Below are 17,774 nucleotides of genomic sequence, written 5' to 3'. Positions count from 1 at the left end.
CCAACTGTGTGCAGGTGTTTATTTTTTGGGGGTGGGGATTGTATAGTATTTTTAGTGGCCTAAAAGGAACCTTTCAGAGCCTCGCTGATGTCAAGTCATGCCTTTAGCTGCCTGAGTGAAAAAGCACCGCTCTGGGCTATGGGGCTCAGGAGAGCCAGGCTGGTTCCCTTCCTCTGAACGTGCTCATTGAGCATCACAGTTCCTGGGGGTGGGGGTGGGGGGCAGCCCACCGTCTGGCCCCGCCCCCTGCATGGTAGCACAGAATCCTGAACTGCGTTGTCATGGCAGCAGCCTGCCCTGACTGGCAAGGCTAAGATGCAGTCTCTCCCCCCTCCTGTGCACAGACTGAAGCACCTGTCCTCCATGCTGGAAAAGCAGTTCGAGATGAGAAACGTGCCTTCTCCACTGCATACAACACCACCCCCCTCACCCCCTCCAAATGAGCTGGAGAAAACCCTCCAAACAGATAGTCAGGAGTATTCAATCTCCCCGTGTTCCCAATCTGTGTGCAACCACAGGAAAATTGTAGGCAATAAACATGGAAAGTGAAATGGTTCACAGATTTATTGATTAAAAAAAGATAAAGAGAGAAAGAAAGATTTCTGACATTTCTTAAAGTGAATGGATCTAAAAAAATGAAAAGTCAAGCAAACATATTGCCCTCCAGGCCATTTTCTACACCAGATTGGTTGCTTTTAAAAGGCAAAGCTGGAATGTCCATATAACAGAAGTTCAGATTAAATTTTTTTTTACACATAAATCAGGTTTGATTGGCAAAAAACGACAAAACAAAACCTGCATGCACTGGCATGCCATTGGAACACAGGGGAGATGTAAGCCAAATAGCAAATAGGTAGATTCATTCATAATTTTGAGCACTCAAGCCCTACAGTCTTCAAAATGACTCAAAGAAACTCTCGCCTGGTGAGCCTGTGCTCATGAAAAGGAACTCGTCCAGCATTTCCGTGACACTGTCACAGCACAGCACGTCTCCTTGTGTGCTTACCAGGCTGTGGTTCTTTCAATAGAGAAACAGAGTAGAGACAGCTTAGGTACAGAGCATAGGCAGACAGGCTAGGTCAGCTATGAAAAAGATCCTTACACACATGCTATAAAAGTGTCATTGACAGTCTTGTTCATAAGCCAGTTTAAAAATTGACAAATAAAAATTGGGAGTTAATGGAAAGCAGAGACAAGTTCATTTGCGTTCAAGGGAGTAACAGTTTGCTTGGAAGAGACAGGCTGTGTGAATACCTCAGAAAGGGAGAAATCCTTGTAGCTGATGACCAATAACAGCACCTAGACTAAGCCCGAATCTAAAGGTTAACCTTTTGGGATGAACTTAAACAGCTTTGCAACCTGAACTGCTTTCAAAACTAGAAGAGTTATTTTTTTTTTAGATATATATTTTTTGTCTTTATACAAAACTAAAACATACGTGAGCATGCAATATATTTTGTTACTTTTGTTACTTTTTAAAAAAAACAAGGCAAATGGCTTTTCAGACGTCTTGCAAAAAGCTAAAAATGAACTTTTCTTTTAAATCTGTGAATTTGAAAGCAGTTGTTTAAAATGTTAACAGTCTCTCCTCTGGGAAGTGTGATTTTCGGTTTGTGTCAGCTCCTACTTTCCACTTCTGTTTCTCTGATTTGTGGCGTGTCTCGTCCACTGTGACTTTGCTTTCCCTCGTTTTGTGGTGTGGAGTTAGTGAGCCGTTTTCTCATTGTGAGGTGAAGAAAGGTGTCTTTTCTTGTTTCCTTAACAGATGACCGAAAGGAGAGTGGAAACTAGCCCTCCTGCATATTGTGTTCAAAGCATAGGAACATGCAGCACTGTTTCCTGTCAATAGAAAGCACAATAAGGCAGGTCAATGACATGACATTGGTCTGAAGTGGCTCATTTTAATGTCAGAAAATTCTTCTACATCGTGCCCCCCCCACCCCCAAATTAAAAATATCTAGCTAGAACCTGAATCGGAAGTTATGTTGAGAAAACGCTTCACAATCCACACGTCACAGCAGATCATCGTTAAGCCCTTTCATGGCAGAAGGGTAACCCTGGTTCTGTCATCTAATTGCATACATTGCGTTTAGCCCTGGTTTGTTTGGTATCTGACTCAAAACATGACTGCCATGACAGAAAAACCTATAGGAGTGGCTCCTGAAAGAAGGGGGTGCTTGCTGCTTCTTCCAAGCTCACACTGAGGGGACAGAGACCAGCTCCTCACTGTACTGTCCTCTCTCTGGATGTGGCCCACGTCGCTCCTGCTCTGGGTCGCAGCACGTGGAAGAGGGATGGAGTTTCGTTGCGTTGCCATGCCCACAGAACGCTATACTGTTGTACAAGCCAGGTTTTTTTTTTCCCGTTGTTACTTTCAGGAACAAAAAAAAAAAAAACTGAAGCCAGAAACAAACAAACCAACAAAATAAAAAGGCTAAAAAACAGGAATTGGAAAAACAACTGTTAAACGGCTTATCACGTTGAGAACTGGGCGAGGAGTGAAGGAAAAAAAGGAAACAGAGTAGAAATCAGATCTCATTCCCAGGTTCTGTTGAGTTGGAGTTTGCTAGTTCGTCTCCTTCTGTCACTTTTTTTTTTATTTGAATTTTCACTTTTTTGTCAAAACAGGGGCCGTTAATAATATAGATAATAAGAATAATCATAATTTATAGGCATTACATTAAATAAAAAAGTGAATAAACAAAATGGCGACTCCAATGTTCAGCAAGATCACCATAACAACCAGGATAGAGCTTGAGCCCTGCAAAAAGAAGAGAGAAAGGAAGAGAGCAGCATTAATTGGGAATCCTGCCTTCCTCCCACTCGCCCTCCCACACAGTCTCAGTGTGGGGGTTGTCAGGCTGTGTAAACAGTGCCTCTTGATGTAGGCCCTTTATACCTACCTGCCTCTTTACAGAGAGCTGTGCAGAACTAGAGAGGGCCTGCACACCCCTGGTTAACACTAGGTGGCCTTCTGTCACACATAACGTTGGCCACTGCATACCTGGGATGGAAACTAATGGAATCTGAGTTTTACAGCAGTCCATGCACAACTGCCTGTCCTTGTGTGGTGGCAGAAACCATGTTTTTAAGCCATTTGTCAAATCAGCTTCCTTGTACTGTACAGCATTGCACAGGTATCAGGCCAGTGTGTGCCTGAACTGGACCCTAATTGTTTTGCAACATGTGTGTGTGGGAGCACAGAATTGTTTTCAGACATTCCCCTTGTGTGTTGTTTTAGTTTCTATTTCACAGGCAAGGCTTTTGGTAGCACAGTATATCTCACTATATCTTTAGAATATCTCAGCTGGACTCATGGGGTAAAAGTAACAAAAGAAAACCCAACAAAGTCCATTGCAGCCCAACAATGCCCTAAATGTAAGATTTAAAGAAAATTTATGATTTGGCACCTTCACAACAATACCGAAAAAAAACAGTATTTCACTAGAGAGACTGCTGACACAGGGGCTGGAAGCTACCTCCATGAGTGGTGTTTTGTCACACTGTATGTTGGCAATATACAGTATGTCCAGTACGTAGCCAGTGGGGTGTTTGGAATCCTTTTAAAATGTTTAAGAAAGGGACATATTTGGAACAAATGTATATTTAAACTTCAGCACGAGGAGAATATTTTAAAAGCCCCAGTCAATCAAGATGAGGGTTGAGACACACAGCAGGCGGCCTGCTTTTAAATACAGGAAAACAAGTCTCTGCATTTCATTTCTATGCTGTACCTCAGACTGCATCGCTTAACAGTTCAGTTAAGGACATGGAGGCATGTCTGTATGCATTGTTGCTGAAAATGAACAATTCCCAGCTCTAATGTATTGTGTTCCATGGAAATGTGATAAACCCCACCTAACAAATCACAGCCATGGAGAATAAAGGGCGTATATATTTCAGATCTGATTTTATGCATATTGCTGCTTCTATTACCAAGATTTATTAATGAGATAAGAAGTTCAAAACACGGTACATCTTCGCAACTGGACCACTGCCAAGCACCTGACATGCGCAGGATATTCGATAAGTGGTGAGACCTGCCCAAACTTCGTCTAACGCGGGGATCTGTGCTTTAACCCTCCCGCACTGCTGCATTCGCAGCCTGAGCCTCCGATAGTTCCCTTCACACGGGGCGCTCTTGCCTCGGCAGACAGCTTCTGCTGGAGAGGCATAAACTGTTCCCTAGCAACAGAGCAGCGCTAGCCAATGCCAGGACAGGATTGCGAGCGAGCGGCTCGGCTAATCTGGCGAGCGTGGCCTGTTACTAAGGCGCTCTCATTAGAGGCTGTGCAAGAGCTACAACTGCTCAACTCAGGAGCGGTGAAGATGCTGGGGGTGGGTGGGGAGGAGATAATAGCTTCTGCTATGGCCTTGGTATTTAAACACTGTGTAATTGTTAAACAAAACATACTGTGGTTCGTTTTCTTCAGTTTATATCAACATTCAAATAATAATAATAATAATAATAATAATAATAACATTCAAATAAACATTCGAGTTATTTCTGAAATTGAGTTGGTGGACTATGAATCCCTACTATTTTTCAGTAATGGTTCATAATCACCTAGGTTTATTTATGGATGCTGCAGTAACTGGACAGTAAATGCTGTTTGAACATGCTGCGTGGATACTGCACTAGCTGGACAGTAGCGGTCATTGGGTCGGGCTGCATGGAAATTGCAGAACAGCTGGACAGAGAAAGATGCTAGTTAAATTACTCTTCAAGCCCGAGAAGTTGTGAAAGTCTTTTCACAGCTGAGCTCCTTCTGACAGGAAATCTGTTTGCTCCTGTTAAGTTGTCACGGTTTGCCTCTTGATTGCTGGGGAGAAACGGGAAAAGACGTTTCCCTTGCTGTTTGATGAAGGGATGTTTCTCACCCAGGAGGACCACTCTGTCGGGCTGTCCCACAGTTCCCTGCTGCCTGCCTTCCCATCATCCTCCTGCTGCTGGCCTCCCTCGCACCCCACGGGCTCTGGGCCCCTTTCTCCAGCCACACCTTGTAACGCGCAACTGCCAAGGACCCAGCGCAAGGGAATCTGTCTAACCATGCGTCAGGAGTGTTTTTATACCACACAGCTGGTGCAAACAGGTGAGCCAGACCCAGTGAGGTTGAGGGCAAGAAACCAAATTGTTATCGATTGAACACAATGACTAATTGTCCACTAATAGTGGAGCTGAAATCACAGTGATGTGCGGTGCGGACTGAGGGAGAATGCCTCTACAGCCCTTGTTTTGATGTCTTGCCTCCAAACATGTTGCTTATCTTTGTATGTAATGAGTATGTTGGGGGTGACAGACAGAGAGACCCCTGGATGAGTGACTGCTTACTGTCAAACTCATATTGTACAACCTCCTTCCCTTGTTTATGGAGGTGATGAGCCCAGCTGGATCCCCACTAAGGAGCTGTTCTCAAGACCTAATTCTCTTGTAATGGGATGAAGCATGGGTATCTGGGGAGCTTGTTTTTCTAGTGCTTTTAATAGTGCTCACTTCCTTTTAATGAGAACTCTTTAAAAAGAAATATTGCTGCTTTTCACCTCTCAGAACCCCTTGGTTTTGTATGGGGTATTAAGCTCAGCTCCTGTGAACTGACCTCCACAGACTTGTCCTGAGAAGAATGTTCAGAAAATGAGTCCCCCAGGGGCATCGTTCATGCCGCAAAATCACATTGTGTCCAGGAGGGATCAGCAGCTTTTCATTTTTCCAGCACTGATGGAAATGTCAAAACGAAACCCCTTTCTTCTGTTTCAGATACGTTTTTGTGGAGCTAATTTGGAAGAGCAGCATGTACTGTATTTGACCAGACATCATTACCAAAGTGTTTTTTCAAGAAAACCTTAGCTTCCGTTTTCAATAATTCAGATCTCTCCGTCCCATTCCTCATCAGGGAGAAGTAGGACACATATCAGAGGCATTTGTTGTTTTATTCCCACTGTAATCTCCATGGTGCTTTGCAGGAGAGCCCAGGCCTGATTGCTGGAATCTGGATTGAATTTCATGAGTCCCTGTGGTGGCTGTTCCTGGACAAACAGAGGAAACCCATGCTAAGAAATCCTTGTAAATTCCTGTCACAGTTGGCAAGAAACAGAGTCCTGGTCTGTAGTAATGTATCGTAGCTGAACTCTAGGGTTTAGCCTGGATAGAGCACAAAGTGTGCTAGAGAACTTGTGATGAGACTCAGGAGCCCCATTTCAGAAACATTTGCATTAAAAGTGAAAGTGAATTGACAAACTGAACGACATTTATTTGAGAATCCCATTGCATAGTGCAATGGATGATGTGTTTACAGGTCAGAACACATTCAGTGAGCTGAACTCTGTGAGATCTTTGAAGCATATTCAATCATAAAGCTACAATCAAGCAATGTAGCCTCTCTTAACATGGCTGTTAACCCCAGGTAGTAGGACCTCAGTCATAGTTTGTCTGCACTCCAGAAATGACTACTGACTTCTTTAAGCACCTCTGATAGTGTCGAGTGGAGCTGATGTTTTGCAGTAGTAGAACAGGACTGGTTTGTCTTTTTCTGAAATAGTTTCTGCAGCCGTACTCAGTAAGCCGTGTTTAGATATGTTGGACAAGTAAACCCCTGGAATGAACTCTCTGGCTTGGTAATGGAAAACTGCATTTATTACAAGACATTGTGTATGAAAGGATGTTTTATCCCTTATTTTCAGGCTTGATATCAGAAACCAGATGAACAAGGTGGGTTGCACTGCTGTTTTTCTCCTGTTTATTTTCTTACTCCTGCAAAATGTTTTTTTCCTCTTTGTAAAAGCTCTCCAGCCAGCTCAGTTAGAATTCAGCAAATAAATAATGCTCTTTATTACACAAGTTCTGTGTTTGGATTTGAATCTACTAGGACTAATATCTTTGCATCACTGCTTTGCTTTAAGAAAATGAGTAGGTATTTATCTTGTACCAATTTACTACTATAATGAAAAAGACAAGAGGAAATAAAATGATTCTATTATTTGAAATGCACAGAATCTGCATTAGAGAATTAATATCTTACAGTAGGGAGGTTGGCTGTAGAGCCTACTACCTACTACCTCACTACCAGTAAGGGAAGTTCATGACATTGAAATTCCATATGCAGAAGCCAGAGTATAAATCAGTTCATTACAGGCTATTTTTATTCATCTAAGTTTCTGCATTTTATACTCTATGTATAACGCTAGGAGCACAGATTCCTTTATTAGAAAAGGGACAGGCATTAGATTTAAACAATGAAATCAGAAATGATTATCCCTGAATCCATCCCGGAAGCTGTTTTATGCAAAATGCCATCATAAAATGTGAATTAAAAAAAGGTTCTTTGAAAGTAATGAAACTTGTTGTTGGAGTGGGGAGTCAGATATGACAGGATGAAGAAATTAGAGCCTGGGTACAAAAGGTGCGCAGAATCTCTGACCACGTTTCTGGAAAATAGGTTCCCCGGTATCCCAGGAAGAGCAGCAAGGTGATCTGATATTTGTGCTCTGCCTGCAGGGCTGCCTGAAAGATCACGTATTACAAACTTCACACTGCTTACCGGCAAAAGTGGACTTAATGTAGAGGAGCATTTAATACATTGACTGTGTTTTGATATAGGGTATGTAAAGGCCTTTCCAAAGCTTAACGACAGACTAATATGGAGTATTTTACTTATTCATAAAACATTATAACCATGTATAATGATCTAGTTTATTTTAAAAATACTCTCTAAGTACAGTACAATAATGCTAGAAATGTGGCTTCTTCTATAAGACAGTGGGGTCTGGGGATCCCATTTAACAGCAACCCCAATCAAGGCAGAGACATACTGTATAAGCTGTCCTGAATAGATAGTAAATAATAGAATTCTTCTGCCCAGAAATGTAGTTGACGGTTACGGTATTTTAGAACGTTTTTTCTGGCATCTAATTTCAAAAATTCAAAACCAAATCCCTTTGTTTATTTTACCTACATTATCTCATTGGGCCCTAATTTGTTTTTCTGCAAATGAATATGGAATACTCATTCTATTGCCAGACGTTCTTCTAAAAGTACCTATTACCATATGTTCACAGTTAGTTTTTTAGACATTTCAAGACAGAAGGACACATAATGTGACGCCCTACCCTGCGATGTGCTGTTTGGTGATGAAAAATCTGTTTCGGACATGCAGTCGTGAGATTTCTCAGAAAGGTGATCGGAAAGCTACAAATTCGAATCAGCTGCAGCTCCTGTGTATTAATGTTTGTGCAGAAGTGCAGTGTTATCTCTTTTTGATCTTCCTCTCACAGATTTCGTCTCATTTGACTAAAGCTGCAGCATGCCAGCGGGCCAGACTTATGCGCAGACTGTAAATACTAACGTGAGTAAGGACACTGTTCCTGTTTTCACGTTCTTTTACGAAAGTTCTTGACCTTTTAAACCAAAGGTCTTTAGGCATTTTTGCAACAAGGCCTCATTGGCTTAATGGCGAGACCCTGTGTGGCGTCACTCTCCAAAACCCCGTCTCCTCTTCTTGTAACAAACGCTCTCGGGACTAACAGGCTTCCTGAAGGTCCTCACGCTGAGGAGAGCCGAAGAGCGCGTGCACGAGTGGGCACACTCGTGAGCGTAGGCCGTGTTCGGGATCGTGTGGGCGCAAGTGGGTTTGTTAGGCGCTGCACTTCCAGGCTAAACACTTAACTCTTACTAGGTAGGCTGCCATCAGAGGCAGACCCACACCCCGCTGCAGATATCCATTCAGGATGGACTGTGCTGAGTGAGCTTTTGCTGTTGATCGTGGGCACCTTTCAGTTTTTTATGCACTCATTCCTCGTCTTGTCCCAGCACAGCAGGGATGGAGTTATGGCACATGTATCCGCTAAAATGTGCAGAGCTGGGCTATCCACCTTTTTTCTAGACGGAGCAGGGTTTATAAACTAAAGCAAAAGGAACAAGATGCGTCACTTCCTCTTACTTGTAATCTCTTGTACTCTTGTACGTTCGTTCTCTGTGACCAAACTGCCCACAGGTGGCACATGCTTCAGGGGGGGACAAAGGATGCATTGTGAACACCCACCGTAGGTAGTTGGGTTTCACAGCAACCCAACTACCCTCTGAGCTCTAGCAGCATGGTTCCAGATTCGAGGTGCCGCCCAGGAGCAGGGTGATGGCGAGGCTGATAATTGTATAGCCCAGCTTCAGAGTCCAGGCCTCCAAATCCCAGAGGAAGTCTGGATGGACTGAGCCATTTTAGGAGCGGCCTCTGTTTAGTTTATTATTCAAGGATCACCAATTCTACCAAGACTCCAAAAAAGTAGTGTCTGTTTGTTTAAAATTCCAGCATAAGGTGGTTTTGGAAAATGTGTAATAAAAATGTGCTCAAATGATTGGTTTGAGTTGTTTGGGTTGCTGTATCAGTACAACGTGTGCTACAAGCACACACGCACAATGGCATTGTCCATCTGAAAACTGGGGCGAGAAAATGTTGTTTAGATGTCTTTCATACCCTTCCCCTGATGAAAAATGCATTCAGAGCATGTGAAGAGCAGGTGAGGGGCTCCTTCTATGCCAGTGGTATCCTGTACAGTATATCAGTGAGGAATGTTTCAGTGATAATCACTTCGCCAGACACCGGATCTCATTTCATCATATTATTTGGTAGTTTCTGGCCTCCCTTGAGAGCCTGATTCTAAGGCTCAATTCCAGAAGCCTGAATTCATTCACCTACATATTTATAATCAGGTACTTGAGTACTCTTGACTGAAATATATTGAATTGAAAGAAAATGGAAATCTTTAACTATAGCGCTTTCTTAAGAACACCTTAGTAAATGTTTCCTTTATTTAATTCAGCCATTCGATTGTGACATTAAGTACCTACAGAGTGAGCCACATGTCTGTGTATGCACCTATGTTTCAGAAAGTGTGCACTTTTGCATCCACTGATCCTATGGACTCCCATTTTCCAGATACTGCCCAGCTGTGCTGGGAGACACAGGGGGCAGACTGTCTTGGGGTTCTCATCTGATGTACAATGTGCTGCATCTCCAGCACATTTCTGATGTCACATCCCCAGGGGCCATTCCAGAGGATGGGCTCAGCTGTGCCTCTCATCCTGTGCACAGCCTCTGGAGCCTCAGTATCGACCTGCTGTTGATAGAGCCATCCATCAACACCATGCCTTGGACTAGCACTTTAGTAACAGTGGTTTTATAGGTTTTTTTTTATTTTGCCACCTCCCATTTATTGTGAGCAAAGCCATTTGCTCCATCCCAGAAGAGCGCATTGTTTTATAACTGGAGATTGATTAGACCTAGTATACAGGCAGGAAAGGGGTTCTTGAGTAGCCCAGCCTGTAAAGCACTCAAATGGAGGGCTGTGTGAGTCGTGCCGTCCAGGCATCACCAGCGGGAGAGACTGCGACCGGCACACACAGCCGTAGTTGTATCATGAGGTCCCTTAACAGCTGATTATAGATCTGGGCTGCGGAAAAGGATGAACTGGCAAAAACTAAAAACGTGGAAACATGAGAAGTGAGAATTTCATGGCCTTTGTGTGCCACGCCCCTGTAAGACATACTGAGTGCTAATTGTACTCATCAATGCAGAAGATTCTCATTGTGGAGGCTCTTATCCTTGAGTATAGTTTAGGCACTTATGGTCTGTTGTATTTGTGCAGCGTTGTATTCCTGCAAACACTAAAAGATGCAGTTTTTATTAACTGAGCTCCCAAGCCTCTCCAACTCTCCATTCGAGATAATGCCTGATATGCAGATAACAACGAGTGATACAGGAGATAAGAGACTACCTTTACCTTTGCTTGTAGTCAGCGTTGACCGAATTGAGTTGTGTCCAGAGCCAGAGCCCTGCAGTGCTGTGAACACCAAGACTCCCCCTTTCTCCTCACAGTCCGCCCCCCCCCCCGCCCCACGCGCTCACTTACCGAGTTCGATTTGAGTTCGGTCAAATTCTCCTCGTCGTGCTCTAGTGCAATGGGTAGAGATTTCTGTGGGGGGGAAAGGGTCAAGTCTCGCCACAGGGGCCGGGAGTCTAGCTTCTCCCCCATCCCCAGGCTGTCCAGTTTCTGGACGGCAGGCTCGGCGGTGCAGGCGAGGCGGAAGTTCTCCTTGGCCTGGGACTTAGGCCTCAGTCTCTGGAGCCCGTGCCCGTGCGGACGGGCCTCCGCGTGATAGTCCTCGGCTGGGCTGGGGGAGCCGCGGCTGCCGTAGTGTTTTTGGGGGTGCGTCTCTTGCATATAGGAATCCATCCGTTTGAGGGGCTTCATCTCCATCTCGTAGTTGCTCAGCTTCTCCTCGTCCTGCTCCAGGAGGCGCGAGTTGGCCAGGCTCTCGCTGAGCGAGCGGTGGGTAGTCCACGAGACCGTGGTGGGGCAGTCCGCCCACCGCTCCCGGGGCTTGTGGTTCGAGGAGGCGTGCTTGTGGCCGTTGCTGCCGCGAGCCCTTGTGTCCTCCTGCGTGGAGGGCGTGTTGGACCGGCTGCTGCCCCGGCTGCCACCCCGGCTGCCGCCGCTGCCCTCCGCTGGCCGCTTGTCCTCAATCCAGCTGTTGGGCCGCAGGTACTCCCCTCCGCCCCCGCCCCGCCCTTCCAGCAGCACCTGGATCTCCCCGGTGCCCCGGTCGTCATCGACGGCAGACTGGCGCAGGAAGCGGGCATTCTTGGTGCGGTGGGTGGGCTTGTGGGGGCTGCAGGGGGGCGTGGAGGGGCGGCTGGGCACGGGGCTCAGGTCGGGCGTGAGATCCGGAGGGGTGGTGCCCTTCATGTACAGCTCGGGGCTGTCGGGGGTCCCAGTGGAGATGACCTCGATGTCGTTCTCGCTGGAGTTCTGATGCTTTGGCCTTTGGCACTCCACTCCTGGAGGGGGGGGGGGAGAGGAGAACATGAGACTGAGGCTACATCCCAGCTAACCTGCCCTCTGCCCGTCCTGGCCTTCGCTTGCAGATTCCCAAGACATTCTCACACTGTGCCACTGCCTCTTGGGCGGGGTGAAAGAAACAGAATCGTTACTCCTTGTCTTCTCACGGAGACTTCAGAGGGTCAAAGCAGTAAGAGAGCGTTCAATAAGTCAGAGGGGTGACCCTGTACGGCTGCAATTTGCTTATCTCAAAATCAGGACAAACTTCAGGTGAACTGCTCATTGTCAGGAAGAACTACACTTTTTGCACATTTTTTCTTCCCTTAAATTCAATCTTCACCTTAAACTAATTCAAGTCATATATAATTATCCATTTGGGGATCATTTACAAGGCTAACAAGATAGACACTCCATGGGTAATTGTTCCAGACCCATGAAACAAAGCCTACCTTAAGGAACTGTACACTTCCTAATTGTGCAAATATAAAATTGTTTTTAAAATGTTGGGGTGTCTAATATATTTGTGCACATTCCAACGTGTTGTTGGCTTTCAGAATGGAATGCAGTTGAAATGTTGGCTTGAATTTGTCACTGATATGTCCTCAGCAAAATTATTTTTGGATGAACTTTATATATCGCACATCAGCCCACAGTTTATCATTAGTTTTGTGATCAACAAGGAGCTTGCAGAAAATTAGTATTTCAGGATTGCAACAGATACAGTGAAGGTTCTATATTGTATATTATCTTTGAAAACAAGCATTCTGAAATGATAATGATGACTATTTATAGCAATGATATGAAATGCAAATCCTATCCTAATTAAAGAATTTCCCTGTTGAGTTTTCTAGCAGGGATGACAAAGCTTTTGTACTTTTTTCATAAACCAGTAATTGGAGGACCAGAAAGCTACAAAATAACAAAGTGCTCTCTTTTAACTATATTGCGATTCTCATAGCCAACTGGCAAATCCTGAGGTCACATTATGCAATTCTCATGTGCCGTCATGTACTGAAGAACCCTTGCAGTTTCTGAATGTTGTTCCTGTGCACATCTGGCTGCTCTGTGCAGCAGGATGAGCTTTGCAAGGCAAACTAAAGCAGACAAGGATCACATTTCTACAGAATTTCTTTTGCTTGTATGAAGAGGTTTCCGATTTGAGCACAGGAGAAGGGGAGTATTGCATCTCATCTAAGTTCAGCAAGCACAATTCCAGCAGCACACAAAGTGAGACACCACTGTGACTGGATTTTTGCTTTCCTCATACTAGGAGCAGATATACTGTAGTATGTCGGTACCAAACAGGTACTAAAGGTACTAATCCCAGCATTGTGTCATCTCCCCTAATTATTGCAAACTGGCATTCCCCAGATTTCATTTAAATGCTGAGACAGGTAATTATCTGCATTTCAGCAGTGTGGATCATTGGTCAAGTGACGATTTTGGCACACTAGACAGATTAGGTAATTGATCCCTTGCTTGGTCTATTCCCTGCGGTTACCATCTTTGGGATTGTCTTTCTCCCACGCAGCACGACTGTGTGACTGAGAAATCAGTGAGAGAAACCTCTTTTCAATGGCAAACCTGTTATGGAAAAAAAACTTTCATGCATGTAGGCCAAATCAGGAATTTAATTAGGCTCTTGGGGACCTTGTTGCGGATATTGTTCCATTCCTTGAATGATATTAGGCCGATTAATTACCACGTACAGTTTCGGGAAGGATCTAGTGCTAAAGTTTGATTGGAAACTGGATTTTTTTTCACCCATTTTCGTGCCTTTTTTCTTCAAGTGCAAGCAAGACACAAGCTTGAATAGCTCCAACAAGCTTGAGATGAATAGCTGTCTGCCTTTGTCTTAATTACAAAACAGATGGCAAAACTCTCAGCTCTTCCCTCCACAGTCTCAAACGTACTGTCACGATTGGGGCTGCCAGAGAGTGGTAATTCTTGTCCAGCTTGTATTTTGTCCTCTTCAGAAAGATCAGCGTTCATGATCACAGCTCTTCACAAGAAAATCCGAATGCCTGGCTGCTTGGTGTTTTTTCATGCTACTGATACCAAAGGTAAGATATAGCAGCATTCAAACTGCTTTTCAGTCCTGCTCTTAAACTGCAGTAGTGAGGCCTGAATGTCTTTACAACAGCTCACCTGTTCATAATGAGTCTGTGCTTTGTAGCTGATTAGGTAGGATGCACAGGGCACTTGGTGCAACAAACCCCTTTAGCTGTTACCCATTTTAAAAGTGACTGCTTAATGACAGATACATGATTGAACACCAAATTGTGACAGTTTACGATTTTCACATTATTTTGGCTTTCATGCACATCAGTGTTTCCACTGTGGGGCAAGCAAAAGGCTTCTGAAAAAATAAGGTAACACAAACATTTTAATTTAAGTAATAAATGCTTCAAAATAAAGTTTGTAAGAAATACAGTAGATTATGTTTTAAGACCTGATCACTTTCTGAGCACCAAATAAAATAAAAGGTTTTAAGAGAGCCTTTTCAAATGCTGAAGCACTTGGACTTTCTTGGATGGTTTCAGAAGGTTAAGGGGGGGAATTTATACTCAACAACTGTATTTATTACATAAGCCAGATGTCAGCATCACAGCTCCACCTAGTGGTAATTACACCCAGAGGACTAATAACTCCCCCAGTTCTCTCCTGGACCCAGATTCTCTCAGTCTCAGTCTCCAACCATGTGTCCCAGGCTCCTTAGTTCACAATCCAGACAGCAGGTCCAGGCTGAGGGACCAACATCAACCCACAAAGAAAATAACAATGTTGTGGAAGTAATAAAATGGATGGATCTTACAAGAATGGTGAGAGTGTCCCCTTCCTGTTGTCCATACCAAGGCTGTGAGTCCATTCCCTGAGTGTCGCACGACCTGATTTTTAACTTTGGAGTTTGCTGTCTCCCTTTAGCTCTGTTTCCCTTGTGGTTCAGACAAAGCATCACCTTGTTAATAAAGTGTAACAGGGTGATCTGGAAGGAGAGGAAGCCCAGTTCTGGCTTTCATTCTTGATCTCCAAACAGTCAAACCACAAGCTTGCCTCCTCACAGACGCTGAAAAATCAAATATTTCTGGGGTGAAGGGAGGTAAATATGGTTTTAAAGGCTGGCGCATAGGCAGGTAGCTATTTTTGGCTTTGTGGATGGCAAAGAAAATATTATCCCTCATGAGACCAGTCCCTCAAGATGCATTTGCATTTTTGATCATACGTTCTTTGTAGGTCTTTTCGAGACAGGCTGCAGAGAACAGCCTACTGTGAATGTGAATGGTGCGGATGACAATTTTGAAAATGCTGTTTAAAAGGCACACCTATCATTTTTATGTGGTGGCACGCAAAACTTTCAGCAATCTCCTTAAAACTAAGAGAGAGTTTTTTTTTCCTACCCATGACTTATTATTTACCCATTTGTCTGGTCTTTGACCTGTGGTTAAATCCAAGGATCTGACTTGAATTCAGGTTTTTATTCAGGCTTATTGAGCACCAAAACAGTACAAGTCCGTGGAAGGATAAAAGAGTATCACAAATATCCACATATACGGCAATACAAAATCCCTATTTCTGTGGCAAAATAATGTCACAGGGAGTGTTGACTTTTCTGTTTAACTTTAGGAAATTATAAAATGGTGCCGGATTCATGGTTTCAGCCAAGCCTCATGTAAAGTGAAAGACCCCATTTAAGTCACGATACAAACTAAACTGTGCAAATTAAACGGGATGAGACTATAAAATAGTTCTGTTTGTTTGCTTGTGTGTGACATTAATGAAACACAACTACTAGTTATTTGGCTGTAAACAAAACTAAGGTAAATTATAGTAAATGTAATTTCTCTTGATACTAATGGCTTTTTCTCCATATCTCCATATCTGGGATCCTCGGATATAACATTCTCAGTCCAGGTCAGCACTCCCCCACTCCATTGCTGTGCTGGTGCCACTGTTTCGTACTACACAACACGGTGAATAATATTCTAAAAGACAGTGTCTGACTAATGCCTATGTGTTGGTGGAGAATGTGGGCAGCATTTAAGCAGTTTGTGTCGCTAAAAATGCTAAGCTCTCCTAAGACCTCCAACTACTCAGTTTAAAGGGCCAACACGATCAAAAGCTGTCTCTTCACATCTCCAGTCCACCTGAGACACTTTCACAGGAAGGTGTCACTGCTACACACCTTTTGTTACCACAGTACTGGCCTCTGGACACTCTGTAATGCAGCTGTAAGTTGAGAACACTGAAATGAGCTTATATAGAAGTTCATATTTCATTTGGGAAAAGAAAAATATTCCATATTGATACTGATTATACACGGCAGCAAACAAACTAAATGATTTTTAATAGTCAATTATTGTGCTGTTTTTCTGCCCTCTCATTTTGGGCTTTCCAGGTGTTAATGGAGTTAGATTACCATTCGGATAACCATGACCCTGTGGTGCATGAGGAGATCACGACCAGTGATCCACTGCAATCACAAACCCACCCTCACAGCCCCTTGTCAGGACACTGTGAGCTCAACACCACAGGGCCTTACTGGAATGTGAGTGCGGACTGGGGGATCTGACAGCACCCTAGCAGAACCTGCGTACAGCTGGCAAATCCTGGTAACACACATCCTGGTTTCTAACGGGAGCGGAATGGTAAAAGGTCAAATAAAAACTAGGGCTGCTCATTGTTCCAAAAACAAAAGTCTTTTCCACCAGTTATACATACTTTCACGGTTGTCTATTCAGAAACCTATTAATCTAGGCTATTGTGATAGGCTGTCAGTGGTAATCACAAATCAAAGCGTCTGGGACAAGACATCTTCTACAGTAAGCGTCAGCCGGCACAAATCTGTTTGTATGAAAAGAACCACTTTGTGGGAAACCTGACAGTCAGGAAGTCCTGCTGTACAGAAAATATATGCTATACTGTATATCCACCTGACATATTTGCAGAGATTTCACTTAAACATGTTCAGGTCAAGACCAAATGCTTGTGCACTGGCAGTGTTGATACATGGCAATACATTTAGTCGACTTAAATGTACAGCTTTATTGTGTGATATCACTGATATTTGCTCGTTTTCCTGGGCCCTGTTTTATAGTGGGCAGCCAACACATAATGCATTACTATAACATATCTAAACTTAACGTCATGTTCCGTACTGTGCACTTTTCTGGAGTAGCATGTTTGTCAATCCTGTGTGGCATAACTTCTACTATCAATGAAGAATCCCCTCCTCCTGTCCAGCCTCTCGCCAGCTGGCCTCTTTGCAATTGTGAGTGATTTGGCCTGGATTGGAGTGATTGTTAGGAGTGCTGGTTGCATATTACGTCCGCATACCTTATGGATTATCTTTTATGATCAGCAATGGTTCACCGAGTGCGCCATCCGCCAGAAAGAAAACAGAAAGCAATATAATGGGAGACCTAAATGCGTTGTGATATTTTAGATCATTAGTGTGACATGGCAAACAAATATCTGACCAGGGCGATTCTTGTAAGCTCCTGACCTTTCCAGTTGACTGAATGTGAAAATTATGTTGCTCTGCCTTTTCTGTGCCTCGGATCACATGGTCCCTTGAGACATTCGTCATCACTCACAGCTGTACAACTCTCTAAAATATTGTTTCGCACCATGACTAAGAAGAGGAGCACAGCTGATTCTGGAAAGAGATGGAAGTGGCATGTGAGATGATTATTTTTCTTAATCTTGCACTGGGGTGGTGCTGCTGCGCGGATGTGTAGCCCCCTGTCTGGGAGTGACTGACCGTTTCCGCGGTGCTGGAAGGATGGGGAAAACTCTTTGGCAGTGATCCTGGCCAGGCGAGCCTCCTCCTGGGCCTTCTGGGCAGCACTCACCGCGGCCTCTGCCTTGACGCGGGCATGAGCTGTCCTGCAAGACACAGGGAGAGGAGCAGGGTCATCGCTCAGCTCTTCACACCCCTAACACAG

The 17,774-nt window shown here is 44.1% G+C and overlaps 1 protein-coding gene across 1 annotated transcript in view; it reads right to left on the bottom strand.

Moving 5' to 3' along the window:
- Positions 1–549: 549 nt before the first annotated feature.
- jph3b (junctophilin 3b) overlaps positions 550–17,774 on the bottom strand; it is a 60,413-nt gene continuing 43,188 nt past the window's right edge. The window contains exons 3-5 of the mRNA XM_088614368.1: positions 17,591–17,715; positions 10,900–11,828; positions 550–2,761 (exon numbers count right to left, since the gene is read on the bottom strand). Coding sequence (XP_088470494.1) covers positions 2,681–2,761; positions 10,900–11,828; positions 17,591–17,715 — 1,135 coding nt within the window. The 3' untranslated portion in view covers positions 550–2,680. The remainder of the gene's footprint in view (positions 2,762–10,899; positions 11,829–17,590; positions 17,716–17,774) is intronic.

The sequence above is a fragment of the Lepisosteus platostomus genome, chromosome 20 (assembly GCF_059453375.1).
Source record: "Lepisosteus platostomus isolate fLepPlt1 chromosome 20, fLepPlt1.hap1, whole genome shotgun sequence".
Taxonomy (NCBI): Eukaryota; Metazoa; Chordata; class Actinopteri; order Semionotiformes; family Lepisosteidae; genus Lepisosteus; species Lepisosteus platostomus.
This window is presented reverse-complemented; position numbering and strand designations above follow the sequence as displayed.